The sequence below is a fragment of the Pavona decussata genome, unplaced genomic scaffold (assembly GCF_977016875.1).
Source record: "Pavona decussata unplaced genomic scaffold, jaPavDecu1.1 SCAFFOLD_254, whole genome shotgun sequence".
Taxonomy (NCBI): domain Eukaryota; kingdom Metazoa; phylum Cnidaria; class Anthozoa; order Scleractinia; family Agariciidae; genus Pavona; species Pavona decussata.
The window spans coordinates 1,236,127-1,250,431 of NW_028145657.1; the positions used below are offsets into that span (position 1 = coordinate 1,236,127).

The 14,305-nt window shown below is 38.0% G+C and overlaps 1 protein-coding gene across 1 annotated transcript in view; it reads left to right on the top strand.

Annotated features, from left to right (window-relative positions):
• Positions 1–14,305, top strand: part of LOC146456472 (kinesin-like protein KIF21A) — a 35,763-nt gene that overhangs the window by 16,217 nt on the left and 5,241 nt on the right. The window contains exons 16-27 of the mRNA XM_085093132.1: positions 5,266–5,349; positions 5,730–5,817; positions 6,320–6,501; positions 7,487–7,879; positions 8,962–9,246; positions 9,558–9,698; positions 10,063–10,173; positions 10,771–10,875; positions 11,612–11,827; positions 12,592–12,635; positions 12,742–12,817; positions 13,363–13,862. Of these exons, the coding sequence (XP_084949258.1) occupies positions 5,266–5,349; positions 5,730–5,817; positions 6,320–6,501; positions 7,487–7,879; positions 8,962–9,246; positions 9,558–9,698; positions 10,063–10,173; positions 10,771–10,875; positions 11,612–11,827; positions 12,592–12,635; positions 12,742–12,817; positions 13,363–13,862 (2,225 nt within the window). The remainder of the gene's footprint in view (positions 1–5,265; positions 5,350–5,729; positions 5,818–6,319; positions 6,502–7,486; positions 7,880–8,961; positions 9,247–9,557; positions 9,699–10,062; positions 10,174–10,770; positions 10,876–11,611; positions 11,828–12,591; positions 12,636–12,741; positions 12,818–13,362; positions 13,863–14,305) is intronic.

The following is a 14,305-nucleotide window of genomic DNA, read 5'->3' on the forward strand; positions in this document are numbered from 1 at the left end:
TTTTTACAAAAATAAAAGGAGATTGAAACTTGTTCCATCCGTTGTTGGATTTCTTCAGTTCTGTGTAGAGTCAGATTCTTCAGTGTCTGCTGGTTCAGTTTGCTTTTTGGCTTTGTTCAGTTTCTTTGTTGCTCTTCTCACACTTTGTTATTTTATGCTTTGCTGCTTACACTGCTTGCCGTACGTTTGGTTCATTTCATTTCACTTCCTTGCATTTTTGTTGATTTTGTTTTCACTCTCTTGATTTCATTTACTTCCTTTATTCGTTTATTTTGTTGTTTTATCTTTTATGACATGTTTGTGTGACAATAAATTAGGATTTTATTTTGCTTGTCAACTTAAATAGCAGTTCCTGTCTTCTCTTTCCCCTAAACCTCTCCCTCTCTCCTCATTAATTGTTGATGTTCCCACCCAGGGCAATTTTCTTGCACCATGTGACTATTTAATTGTGAAATAATCAGAGGATGTTTAACTGTACCTTTCAAAAACATGTGAGCTCTGAACTTTATCGCACAGCTAATGCTTGAATATTTTTCATGCCAGTAACTGCAATTACATTAAAAAGCCAGCAGACCTTCAAAAAGAAAGCAGTTTAAATTCCACCAATCACAGGTTATGGTTGTAACCTATTGAAACTCTAAACTTCTTTCAGTGTTTTCTGATACTCTGATGATTGCTGGCAGTGAAAAATGTGACGGTTGGTTGAGACTTGAGATTCAGTGTTTGGAAGTTAGCTAAAGGCACAGTTAGATGTTTATTTAATCCCATGTAGAACTCTGTTTTTCTTCCCTTTAGACAACTGTAAACTCTACCTCCCCCTTTGGAAACTTGCTCAGAGTTTAAAATTAATATGAATCATGACACATTAATCGGTGCTGTCATTAATGTTTTGGCCACATGTTGCATTAAGCTTCTCACCCATAACAGTCTTGTTGCTTTATGAGTAAAATGACCCTAAAACTGTCAAGATCATCCATAACATCAAGGTTCTTTCAAGGATATTCAGTCGTAACAGGTGTTACAGGTTATGATCCTTAATGGCAGCTCTGAATTTCATCCCACAGCACAGTTGAAGGGCTCAGTAAGAAAAGCATAATTTGGCCTGAAAATCAAATTAACCCCTCAAATAACAAGCCCTATTTAGGCATAGATCAAGAGAGGGTGCATGTTCTGTAAGAGATGTAGTTGTATATGAGAGTTGAATGAATGGTGGAGAAGTGCCAAAAATGTGAAGAATTTCCAGACATTTTTGGCTTTTGGGCTTCCTCAGTGGAAGGGCTAAGCCGAAAACATCTGGACTTTCACTGAGGAAGGGTGAAGCCCAAAACATCTGGCATTTTTTCAAACATTTGGCACTTCTCCACCATTTACTCTACTTTTATAGCTTTTGTATGAGTACCACGCAGCTGATGTTTTCATTTAACCTTTTATGCTTGTGTATGAATGTTAGTTTTGGACCTGGAGGCTGATTACTTTTTGTCTAAACTTGAAGCATGAATGGGGGGAGGGGGGTGGGGGGAGGGTCTGGATGGAATGATGGTTTTTGTGTCTACGGCTTCTAGAGAAGCGTAGACACTATGTCATCGGGTTGAGTGAAAGAGTGAAAGAGTGAAAGAGTGTAAGAGTGTAAGAGTGTAAATGCCACAGGAATCCCAAATGGAATCCTATCGAAAGCCGACGCTAATCCTCGACTGACCGAGATCTAAGCGATTGTTTTTCCGGATCAGGACAATGGCGACAATACGGTAAATGATGTTTTCCGATGTTGGTTTGCTTTTTACAAATAGTTTAAGTGATGATTTGAGCCAGAATTCTGTAACTTCTGTAATTTTCATCGCAAACGTGCCCGAATTTACTGCAAGAGATCGCTTTGAACAAACACAGAGTGTCTTCAAATTTTACATGCGTGTTTGCACGCACGCAAAAAAAACTGAAAGTTTTCTGCCTCTAATAGCAAATGCATTGTTTATCTCAATAAAACGTTTTGTTGAAAAAGCTTCTTGTTGATTTTTGTGGCTTTGTCAATTCATATATGCGTAAATGCTGCAAATGCGTAATCGAGGACAATTTGCATAAGCGGGTTGAAATTTGATATGCCAAAGGTCTTCATCAACATGCCGTGAATTGTGGCAATTTTTGCGTTCAACTGTGTTTTTCGGCAAATGATTAATAGGTCACCATATTATTTTACACCAGAAAACATTTGTTTAATCATTCTAGTTTAATATGCAGTTAATTTTGGAAGCCAACGACATTTGTTTATCTACTACTTTTTATTTATGCGAAAACTATGGAAACACGACAGGAGTCAAAGGGTTAAAAAATGATACTTGCCATTCATAAGTTCAGTATAGATTAATTAACAGTTTCTGTTGCATTTTATGCCTACGTTTCAGATTACAACTTTGCTTTCAGTGCTCAGTTATGTTTAGAACTTTGCTGCATTGCTTTCAGTACAAAGTTGTGGTTCACGTTGTAAGATTATATAATATATTGTTTATGTTAGAATAAAGTTACAGTTCTCTTCATACAAAATATTTGTGGTAAACGATACCAGCTTAATCTCCACTCACCAGTATTCTGTGCAACATTTTTACAACCATTTTTTTTATCTCTATCCTATTTCCACTCCTCCCTCTTCGTTTTCATTTCAGTCTTATTTCCCTTTTCTTCAATTCTTTTATATCACATTTCTATACCAGTACTGCAGTAGACACATGCAGTCTGAGACTGCCTATTTTTTAAAAATCTCTTGGATTCAAAATGTGTCGCTCCAGAAAATATCCATATGCCATATGGAAGGTTGGAAATTCTGAAGAGGGAAGGGGTGTATTAAATGGGTCAATTTTTTTTTAAGGAATATGTGAAGCTTAGAACTTTCAGAGGGAGGGTGGTCCACATCAAAACACCATCTCTGGGAGGGGTAGGGTATAGATATTTTCAGGAAGAACACAATTTAAGACTGCCGTCTGACATAAGCTCAGATTGGTATGTTTAAAAATTTTGCTCAATTGGATTAAAAGACAGAAATGATAGGCTAGCTTCTAAAAACAGCTTTAAACGTGGGGGAGGTGGATCTAAGCTATCTCATTTTGTTAGTACCCAGTCCACCTTTGCTTCTGGAGTGGGGACACATTAGACATTATTACACAGAGTAACTAGAGATCTCTAACTAGATGCTGGGGATGATGTCCATGACTTAGCTCGGATAAAACCAATGGCTAGAAGATTGTCCAATAAAATAACACTTGCTCAAGAAGGGATGGTTTGATTTAAACTGTGACGTTTGTATAACTAAGGGTATTATTCACTACTTACCAGCAAGCCACAAAGAGGTGTGGTTTTGGGTACCAGTCACACGATTCTGTCACAAATATTTAATGAGATGTCATTAAAAACAAAAAACAAAACAAAACAAAATGTAATTAAGAATCAATGGATTTATAACGTGCTATCATTAACTTGGAAATAGTACAGTACAAAGAACATCACCAGGGGATGGTTGGATTTGTTACATCTTCAGATAAGAAAGTTTACTATGTGAGGTGACCTTAAAAATGTAGGATTTCACCTTTGCACAATTTACTTGGCATTCAGTGGTCAAGTGAACTGGTCATTTGTTATTTCCTTTTCTTTCATACTGTGTACAAAATGATAATCTTTGTCTTCCTGTCTGTCGAACATTCTGTTTTGTCTTACGTCATGGTCTTTTGTACATCACTGCATCTCATGCATACGCTGTTCATTTGTCTAGTGCTCAGTCTGTTCTGGTGCTTTACTGTGAGTTGTACATCATTATTCCAAGATTGTTCCTTGTCCATTCAGTTTCCAATTACCTCCTCAAACTCAAACAGTCTTGTAATATTAACAATAACAAATTAACCTTTATGATGCTTCAATTTACCACTTCACATACCATGGATTGCAAAAGAGGTGTTGCACAGCTGAGCTTCTCTTCTTTCACTGTCTTATCTTCGACGCAGTTTCTTCTTGGTAAGGCAAACTTGCAATTATTACAGCATGCCTGACTTCTACTGATAATCTAGATCTTTTTAAAAATTACGTTAATAAACCATTTAATGTTGTTAAAATAAATGTTATTTATTTTTAAATTACTAGTAAAATGTGACCTGCAGACCACTGTATAATGATTATATCATTGTGTGAAAATGTGGTTGTCTTGTTGATTGATTGGACAGGTTCTTTGTCATTGTTAAAGGCATTTCTAAGAGTTAACTTATAAATAAATATTTCATTATAAAAGAAAATCAAATTCATTACTGGCTACATTTTGAAATAAAATTTAAATGAAGTGAAATTATAATAATAAATCAAAATATTATTGAGGAGCTGTATTCTTTCTTTAAAGATTATAGGTAGTACAAGATGATGACAAAAACAGCTTGTTAGTAGTAAAATCAGTGCATTTGCATCATTGCAATTTCAGTACATACATACATTGCTGAAAAACTGCAAACTACCTTCACTGATTTGATTTTCAGTTTAATCTAAGATTGTTATGTTGCTGGGAGACTTCATGTTATCTGATAAAATGTTTCTCCTTCAAGTAAAATTGAGCTTTTAGACTTGGTGTCTACCTTCAGGGTAAAACAATTAAAGTAAAAAGTCTTTTTCTTAAATATCATTTAATATTCAAATTTATCAATATGATCTTAATCATGGTTCTATTGTTAAGTTAATATTTTATTTTAATGAAATTTGCATTGTAAATTATATTTGGCAGACAGACGTTTTGCTTCAACCATTTTAACCTGGTGATGGATGCTTAGTGCTTTAAGATTTTACTGTTAGAAAAACGTTTTTTTCAAATAACACGATTTCTCCAGTTTGTTTATATTTATCTTGTGTTTATCTGTGTGCACTTGTCAGCTGTTGTAGTTGCCAAGACGTTTGGAAAATCACTGCAGTAAAAAATATTAAACTGTTGAAAAGGTTACGATAGCCCAAATTTAATTTGTCACATAGTTTCATTTGCATCAAATTCAATTCAAGGAAGTGGTAGCAATCCAATTTGGCATAATTTGTACTCAAGCCAAAGTCGCGTGTAACACCTGTCATTTTTTTGTGGTTATTGTAAGGATGATTAGCTGCCATATTGCAACAAACAATCAAGGCAAAGCAAAAATTCAAAACAACCTAGGATTGAACATGCGGTGGTTAAGCTTGTGTCCTGTTTATTGTGTATTTATAGCATATGTTTCCTGTCACTTTGTAACATTATGGTCTTTTGCTGTTGTTTATCAGAAGTTAAACCGTCATGATGAAGAAGCGAAGGATCAACCCTGGGGTGAACAAAGCAGTGATGAAAGCAGCACTGAAGAAGATGAGGTATGAACCATTTGTGTTGTACATTAAACCTTATTAAATGTGGAAGCACCGAAAATCAAAGCAAGGGAAGACAACAGAAAAATTCATTCAGCAGAACACTGAGGAACAAAAGTATTGCTCAGTTATCAACTGATTAAATATCATGTTTTATCAATAAAGGGGTAAATATGTCAACTATTTTAGTGATACTTGAAAAGGGTACAAGACATATTGTAATCAAAGGAAATTGAAAAACAATTGATTTTGTATGTGAGTGAAAACTAAATTGAATTTTGAACTCGATCGTTCTAGTGGAAGAATGGGCTGTGAGATAGACAGTGAGTGGATTTTATGTGACCAAGCTGTGATTTTATTTTGATCATTTCTCATTTGTTGTCCAGGAAAATGAAGAAGGTACCGAAGAGCAAGGAGATGAGGATGAGGAGGATGATGATGATGATAACTCAGATGATGATGAAATAGCTCAAGGTAAGTTAGACACTGATTCATTTGAGTACCAATGTACCTGGAGAAGGCATCTTACTTGATGACCTTTTACAAGGGCTGTTGCATTCATTTTGTCAGATGTCATGAAATGTTTGTTAAACCTTTGGATCCTTTTTTTGTCCAGGCAAATGCGTTTATCCATTCACAGTCCTGTGAAATACACTTGCGGGGTGTACGGTTCTTTTATGGAGCTGTGCAGCGAGTTTTGGAAAAAAAGTGACTACGTTGAGAAATGTTCTGTTCTCCTACATTCTCAAACAGTAAAATTGCCTTTCATTTTACTGATTTGAATAATACTTCGTTGCTCTTACTCTATGGCCTGTCAAACTTTAAAGCAGTCTTTCTGGGTGATTGTGCTCTCTTTCATTTCCATACTGGGTCATTTGAGCATCAGGACTGGCATGATTTCCATCTTTCTCATACCCATTTGAATATCTGACTCTAGGGCCAAATGGTCTAACTATATTTACATCTATGTTAACAGATAACAACCTGGACCTGTCTGGAGACTTGGCAGACCTGTCAACGGAGATTTCCATCAAAGAAAAGCTGATTGACGAGCTGGAGACTAGTCAGAAGAAACTGCAATCTCTGAAGACACAGTACGAGGAGAAGCTATCTCTGCTGCATAACAAGATCAAGGAAACTGAAACAGAGAGAGACCAAGTAAGTGAATGGACACTTTTAAGAGTTGGACGCTCCCGAGGGTGCCAAAAAAGTCTAAATTATTGAAAACAAACAGCACCAAAGGAAAGATTGCTAAATTGGCTTTCATTTGAATGGCCACACTTTAGCATTTCATCCATAGAACAACCTCCCAACAGCACCACAGGAAAGCACTCAGTGCTCAGTAGCGTTTCGTTTGAATGGTCACACTTTAGGATTTCATTCACAGACTCAAAATAGAAATATGCTTGTACAGCAGAATAACCACATAATAGACAGTACCGCAGCAAAGTATTGCTCAGTAGCTTCATTTCAACGGTCACACTTAAGATTTTATCCATAGACCAAACGTTAGAACCACCTTTTAAAGCATTGTAAGCAGTATTCCTCAGTTGGTTTCATTTGAATCAGTATTCACACTTTGACAGACTCAAAACTTAAAAGCATCTTATACAGCGTAATAAACAGCGCCACAGGAAAGTACTGCTCAGTAGCTTTCATTTGAATGGTCACACTTAAGGATTTCATCCACAGACTCAAATGTTAGAGTCACCTTGTACAGCATAATAAATAGCACCACAGGAAAGTACTGCTCAGTACTCAGTACATTTGAACGATCACACTTAGACACACTCGGAACTTAGAAGCATCTCGTACAGTACAATGGACAGAACATGCAGTTAAATTTCAGCATCCAATAAATTGACCTGAAAGACTTGCCGGATGTTGCTAAAGTGGTGAATTGAAAGAAAAAAGCGTATGAAATTGACGTCAGTTTACAACTCGATACTTGTCTTGCTTTTACGTTGTCATATAATTCAAGTGTGCACTTTTAATGGAACAGTATATATCATGTAATTTCCAGGGATATCTCTTCAAGTTTTCAATGGCAAAACTGAAGTTCTTGTTAGTATTCATTTAGTCAGTTATGTAATAAAATAATTTACAAAATAACTTGTTCATTAGACTCTTGATTATGTTTTAGGTGTTACAAAGTATCAAAAATCAAGATTCTAAATCAGAGGAGAAAGTTCGTAGAGTACGCGATGATTACGAAAAGAAAATCGGCCATTTGCAAGGAGAACTGAAAAAGATGCAAGCAGCCAAAAAGGAGCATGCGAGACTCCTCAGACAGAAAGCTCAGAATGAACAGCAATTAAGAACGTTTCAGAGCGAGCTGAGTGAGTTAAAGAAGACAAAAGTTCGGCTGATGAAGCAGATGAAAGAAGAAGCGGCGAAGAGTAAACAGCAAGAGGCGCAGAGGAATAAACAAATCGCTCAACTAAAGAAAGAGTCACGCCTGAGACAAATGACAATAAAAAACTTGGAAATGGAGAAGCGACAGAGAGACATTGTACTCAAGCGAAAACAAGAGGAGGTAGGAAAAATAAGAAAAATCAGTTGAGTTTTCTTCTCTTAAAATGTCATTCCTTGAATTGAAAAATTTGTACGATACTCGGTGTAAAAACCCGTGACATTTTTTCTTTGTTTTCTATCTTTGTTGCCTTGTACACTATTCTTTTACAGGAGTTTGTACTTTTGTTTGTTTTGTTTTACTTCATTTGTGAGTTTAGCAGGTTTTTACACTGAGGGTGAGCCAAAAATTCAGAAATGTTTGGCACTTCAACAGTGAAAGAAGATTAAAATGACGGTCATTGATAAAGCATATCGAAAACTGTAACAAAAATTCTTACCTTTTGCCTGCAAGTTGTGAAGCTATAAAATGATTGAAATTTGCCATTAATTCAGATGGGTTATCAAGTTGCACTTATCCACACAAAAAGCTTTTTGTGTAAGGATTTCAGGCGACTCGCAAAAACATAATTATGATAATTATTCAACTACGATAATTATATATAGCGCTTGTTAGATCGGTTATCCAATCAGAGTTCGGGAATATCTTGGAGAAAACGAACTCAAGTCCTGAGTTAATTTCCCGGATCGGATATCCTCGCATTCTGAGTTGCTGAAGTTCATCTCCACGTAAGTATACGGATAAATGAAAAAAAAAAAAAAATATGGTCAAATGAATGGACTTCGCGGTTTGAGAAAGGTCCATGTCTTGCTTTCTTTGTTTGGCTTAGGTTGGCTGCACATAAGTAAGATTTCCTTGCCATTCTTTTTTTTACAATTTTGACCTGTTTGTGTGCAAAGGGTTAACAAGTTTTCTGCTGGTGAAGTTGCTGGCGCTCCAGAACACTGAAGGAGGCGTGTCAAGGAAACACTTCAGTGACAAATATTGTCTGTCACACGAGTAAAGAAAGTTTGTCAAGTGCAAACATGTCAACGAAAACTTGCTAATGTAAAACCAGCCCGAAAATTAAACGTTAATGATTCTGTCTGTTAGTGACACATACATAAACTTTGCCTTCAAAATCAAGGGTGAAAGATTGAAGCATGCTTGTCTTCATTACACAGTTCAAGGAAAAACCTTTCAAACTTTGAATTGCGCTCCCACAGGTAAAGGCCCTTAGGCGTCAGCAGAAACCTATGTCTGGTAAACTGGGAGAACAACGAAATCAAGCGATGTCGAATGGTATTGAGATAAGCACACAGTCTACCTACCAAAGCATTTCACAGGTTTCCTACTCAAGCACCTCGCTTAGCAGTTCGACGTCAACTTCACGATTTTCCGGCGCGGCTGTTAAACCATCGGGAGTGCCAGTCAAATCCCCAAGAAAGAAAAGCTCCATAGAACAGGCTTCCAGGAGTGCGAAGAAGAAGTGGGACACAATTGATAAAAAGGTATCTAGATTGTGTATCTCACACTGTAGAATACAAGAGTGAGTGAAATATAACCATTCTCGGCAAACTAAAGGTTATGTTTGTTTTTAACTCTTTCAATCCCGTTGAAAATGCCCTGTATTTTATAAAACGGCAAAACCAAATGTAATATACTACTTGAAAGAAGATTGCCACAATTGTTACAAGTCTTAATAACGCCATTAAAATGGCATCTGAAATTACTTGGAGGGTTGCTGTAGTCAGGTCTACGCTTGAAAGATACCCAGTTTTTCCTTAAATTAGACGATGAACTGCGTCATTGTTTTCTTTAGGTGACGTCATTAATAATCAAGAAACAGACAATTGCAAACATGGAATCGGACATGGATCGGTGGATACAGGACCGGGATCGACTCAGCAAACAGTTAGAGAAGTGTCAGATGAAATATGACAATGCTGTTGCATTACAAAAGGTACTGCCAGTACGAGCGGGTACACGGGTGAACCAATAGTAAAGGCGTTGTTTTGTTTTGTTCTGTCAAGGTACAGTCGTATAGCAGAGAGATAGAAGAAAGACAAATCTGGCGATTTTGGAACAACCCGCCATGAGGCCAAATTTTAGCGTCAGTCTCAAGCCATCACTTTTTTCGCGTTTCTCGCAGGAATTGTTTAACAAGTGAAACCAAAATACTGCTTATCACTGGTTAGAATAAATAACCAGGTCAGTTAGTGAACGTTGGTTAGCTTATCGTCATCAACTAACCTGGCTTTAGTGGTAAATAATGTAATTAAAAAATACATCCAGACTTTGGTTTTAATTTTTGTTTTGTTTTACAGGGAGAAAGTAATGTACAGGAGATTAAGGAACAGCTGGAAGCGCTTACTGCTCACGTGGATTATGTACAAGAAAATATCACAGACTGTCAAACGAGTATCATGGAGATGGAGGTATGAAACCTGCTTAACAGGCTTAAAAACAGGATTGGTATGGATAGGGAAGGTGTGCGCTATGATGCGTGAAAGGCGTGTGTGACATGGAAAAACGGGCTAAGTGTGTGTGACATGCGCAAAACGGGATAGGCATGCGTGGTAGGTGCATAAAAAGAAGGTTTGCGTGACGCGTGAGAGGCACGAAAACGGAAAAGGCGTTTGTGACATGTGCAAAATTTGATAGGCGTGTGTGACAGTCACAATAACGGGATGAGGATGCGCGAAGGTCACAGTAACGGATAGGTGTGTGCGACCGTCGCTAAAATGGTTTAGGTATGGATTTGTATATGTGACATGCGTAAAAAGGGCTAGGCGTATGAATATGCGTAAAACTGGGATAGGATGTGTGACATGTGCAAAAGCGGAAAGGTGTGCATCGCATGCACAACAGAAACCGGACGGCGTGCATGGCAATGAACAAGCACAAAACAGGAGCCGTGTGCTTGTGTTATAGGTGCAAACACGGATACGCGTGTGATGTTTTTTTTCTAAGTTCATCTGATCTAACCGACCACTGAACTATAACAATGATAATTTATTTTGTTTATTTTGTAGGAGCAAGGTGGCGATACAGCGGAAATTGGAGAGTTTTTCGCCACGTGCACTCTATCGGAAGCTCGCATTTTGTTAGAGCATTTTCTGACCAAAGTAATAACACTGGTAAGCATTGATTTGCTTCCTTTTGCGGGTTAAGGCTGTTTTCAATTGGGCTCTGTGAAGTCTAGTGCGTTCTAATTCGCGGATTATGGCAGATCTTAGCAAGCCGGCTATTGAAATTCAAAAAGAAAATTGTGTTTAACCATGCACTTTTTTCTTTTTGAGATGACTAAGTAGCAATTTCTAAAAGTCTTTGAACAACATGACGATAATGGGATTATTTTCTGCGAGGAAGCTCAGTTATCTATGTAAATGCGTGGCTTTCCCCAGTATTCTTTTCGATTTCCATGGTTTCTTGGACCTCTGATCCCGTGATGCGCAGAACGTATGCACACATACAACAAAAGGCAACATCCTTAAAGTCATTGTTTTATTCTCAGTTGAAGCAAATCTTTAAGGAGTATTCCATTCATTCTGTAACCCTTAATATCAAGGAACAAATTATTTTATTTTGTCCCCATACCTTTCTTATGAAAGTACTGGGGAGAAGTTCACCTTGAGTGATCATATCCTTAATTCTCATGACCCCGGGAGTTGAATAAGCATTGATATTACAAGGAGAAATTTGATGCTGATCACTGTTAGGGCTTAAAGGGTTAAAACATTGGGAAAAATTAACACCACCGTATGAAAGTACTTGAAACGTATTATCGCTTTTGTAGTGAAATGCTTAATTTAAGGGCTGATTTTACCCGGAATAGTTATATGAGCTAAGGAGATTTGTCTACAACGTGTTTAGGGTCACGAGGCGTCTTCTAAAGAGGCGTCAGCAAAGGAAGTCGAAGCGAGACTTAACGCCATGAAACAACACAATGAGCTTCAACAGGAACTGCTTCAGCACGTGCTTCAATACCACGACAGCTTTAGCAGCATCGAAAATCTGGCCGCGGCGGCTGCTGGGACGGACTCAGAGCTCAGTGGATCGGAACTCAGGGATCGACTCAGAGGATCTCTGGTAAGAAATGTGTGTCTTTGGTAAAGTATGGAGTTTAATTGTTAAGTCAGGTAAGAAGATCCAACAAATTACTTTTGTAAAAATGCACGTACGAATACGTCTAATGTCTGATTGCATTGATCAGTTTCACGCTGTGTAAAGAGTACCTCAGTTGAAAAACTGTAAGGTCGTCAAACCTTCAGTTTTTTTTTTTTGCAAAACTTTCTCTTTCTGTAAACAGGCTTCTTTCTTCTACAACCAGCTCCCAGTTGATAAAATAGTTCAGTCGGATAAAACATTGAAGGTCATGGGTTCGAATTTCTTTCAAGCCTTGAATGGGTTTCTCAAACTGATCCCCGAAAAAATGTTTTGCCCTTAAAACTATTTTACGAGCGCACAGTGCGATAACAAAAATGGGGTCTTATATCATTTTCAAAGCTATGCGTGAAAAACTTTACAATTTCGTCTGTGAACAAACACATTGGTATATTTCGCACTAACTGACAACTACCAGTTGATTGAAAAACAGGAATTATTATCGGGTCCAAAATCTCTTTGGTACTTTTGAGAAAGGGATTCCTGAATTGTTTGTACAGATGCTGAATTTGCTAAATAACTGTGATTACCCCTGTTACTCAGAGGTTTATCTGCAGTGGACCAACCGAACACATATGGTATACATGTTGTTCTGTTGGACATTTAGGGAAAACTCAAATTTGCCGTCGTCTAAGTGGCTCCTGCGCAACAATGCTAACACTACATTTTCTTTTTCGCTTAATTTGTAGACCAGCCTGAATTCTCTAAAGGACGAATCTGGGACACTATCCAGGTATGGCTTTGTATTTCTGAAAAGCTGAGTATAGTATCACTTGTTTCAGTTGTCACTGTGTTCTTATTTCTCTTGGAGATGAACCCACTTGTTTTGTTTCTCACAGGAGTTCCAGTGTTAATACGCTCAAAGATTCTAGCGAAGAAGGAACGTCGCAACCATTACCAAAACCGAAAGACAAGGTGATCACTTTGGTTACTCAGGGAGCTTTTATTTGAATTGAAAACCAGAAGAACCTTATAATGCATAATGAACAGCACGACAGGAAAGTGCTGCTCAAAACCTTTCATTTGAATAGCCACCCTTGAGGATTTTGTCCACAGACTCAAAAGTTAGAACGACCTTGTACAGCATTATAAACAGCACCACAGGAAAGTTCTGCTCAGTAGCTTTCATTTGAATAGCCACCCTTGAGGATTTTGTCCACAGACTCAAAAGTTAGAATCACCTTGCGCAGCATTATAACCAGCACCACAGGAAAGTTCTGCTCAGTAGCCTTCACTTGAATGGCACACTCAAGGATTTCATTCACTGACTCGAAAATTAGAATCACCTTGTACAGCATAATAAACATTTACAGGAAAGTACTGTTCAGTAGCTTTAATTTGAATGATCACACTTCAGGATTTCATCTACAGAATCAACAGACATAACTCAGGGCTACACTATAGCCAGTTTTTGAGAATCACGGTTTGTTTATTCAGTTGTCTGCTTCAAATTTCTGTAGGCGCGTCGAAGAACTGGAACCCAGGAGGAGTTCTTGTACCCGGACAGAATCAAAACGAGGCGCTCCCATCTTGATCCAGTGGAGGATGACGACCAAGCTTCTTCTCTACCAAACCTCGCCCTAATACCCGCACTGCCGTGCCCCGGGGATCCCAAAGGAGGCCGTCAGATATCACCGGAACTTATGCAAAAACTACTGGAGCTTGAGAAGTCTCGGAAAGCTCAGAGCAGTGATTCTCTGATGCTTCCCCCTCCTGCACTGCAAGGCATTCAGAGTCAGAGTCAGGGGGGGCCTGTCAAAACATCTCGGTCCAACTCTCTCAACGGTAATACTGCAACGCCACTTCCTGCCTCGTTGGTACGTGGTAATGTTAAGTCGAAGTCGGCAAGAAGTTTTCCAGTCAGCAAGTATGGAAGCTCGGGGATCGCGAATCAACCTCGGTCACAGCCTACATCACCTGCTCTGCAGAGGAAATCACTGCCGGACAAGCCTGGGGCGGGGTACGTATCTAGTTAGATACTCAAATAGAAGAAAGATCCTTGCAGTTAGTATGCAACTTAAACAGTTGCGAAAAGAAAGCCTGAAAAAAATTCTTTCTTTTCGCAACTGGTTAAGATGCGTACTAACTGCGAAGATCTTTCTTCTATTTGATCTTTCATCCGTGGTTCAAAATATATGTTTCATATATTTACATTCATTTATAGTTTCCTAGTGTATGGTATGGGCGTATAACGTATAACGTAGTGAACCAACGAATACTAATTTAGCAGAAACCTAGAACTGTTGCTAAACGCGGGAAAACGTGTGCAGTCCAGAGTGGTTTAAAGAAACCTCATGTTTGCTCAAACGCTGCTGTTTATAATCGTGATTAGTTCTTAAATACTGTTCCTTCTCGCTCATTGATGCTGTAAGGTTTTTAATAACTAATAACAGTTTTATTTTT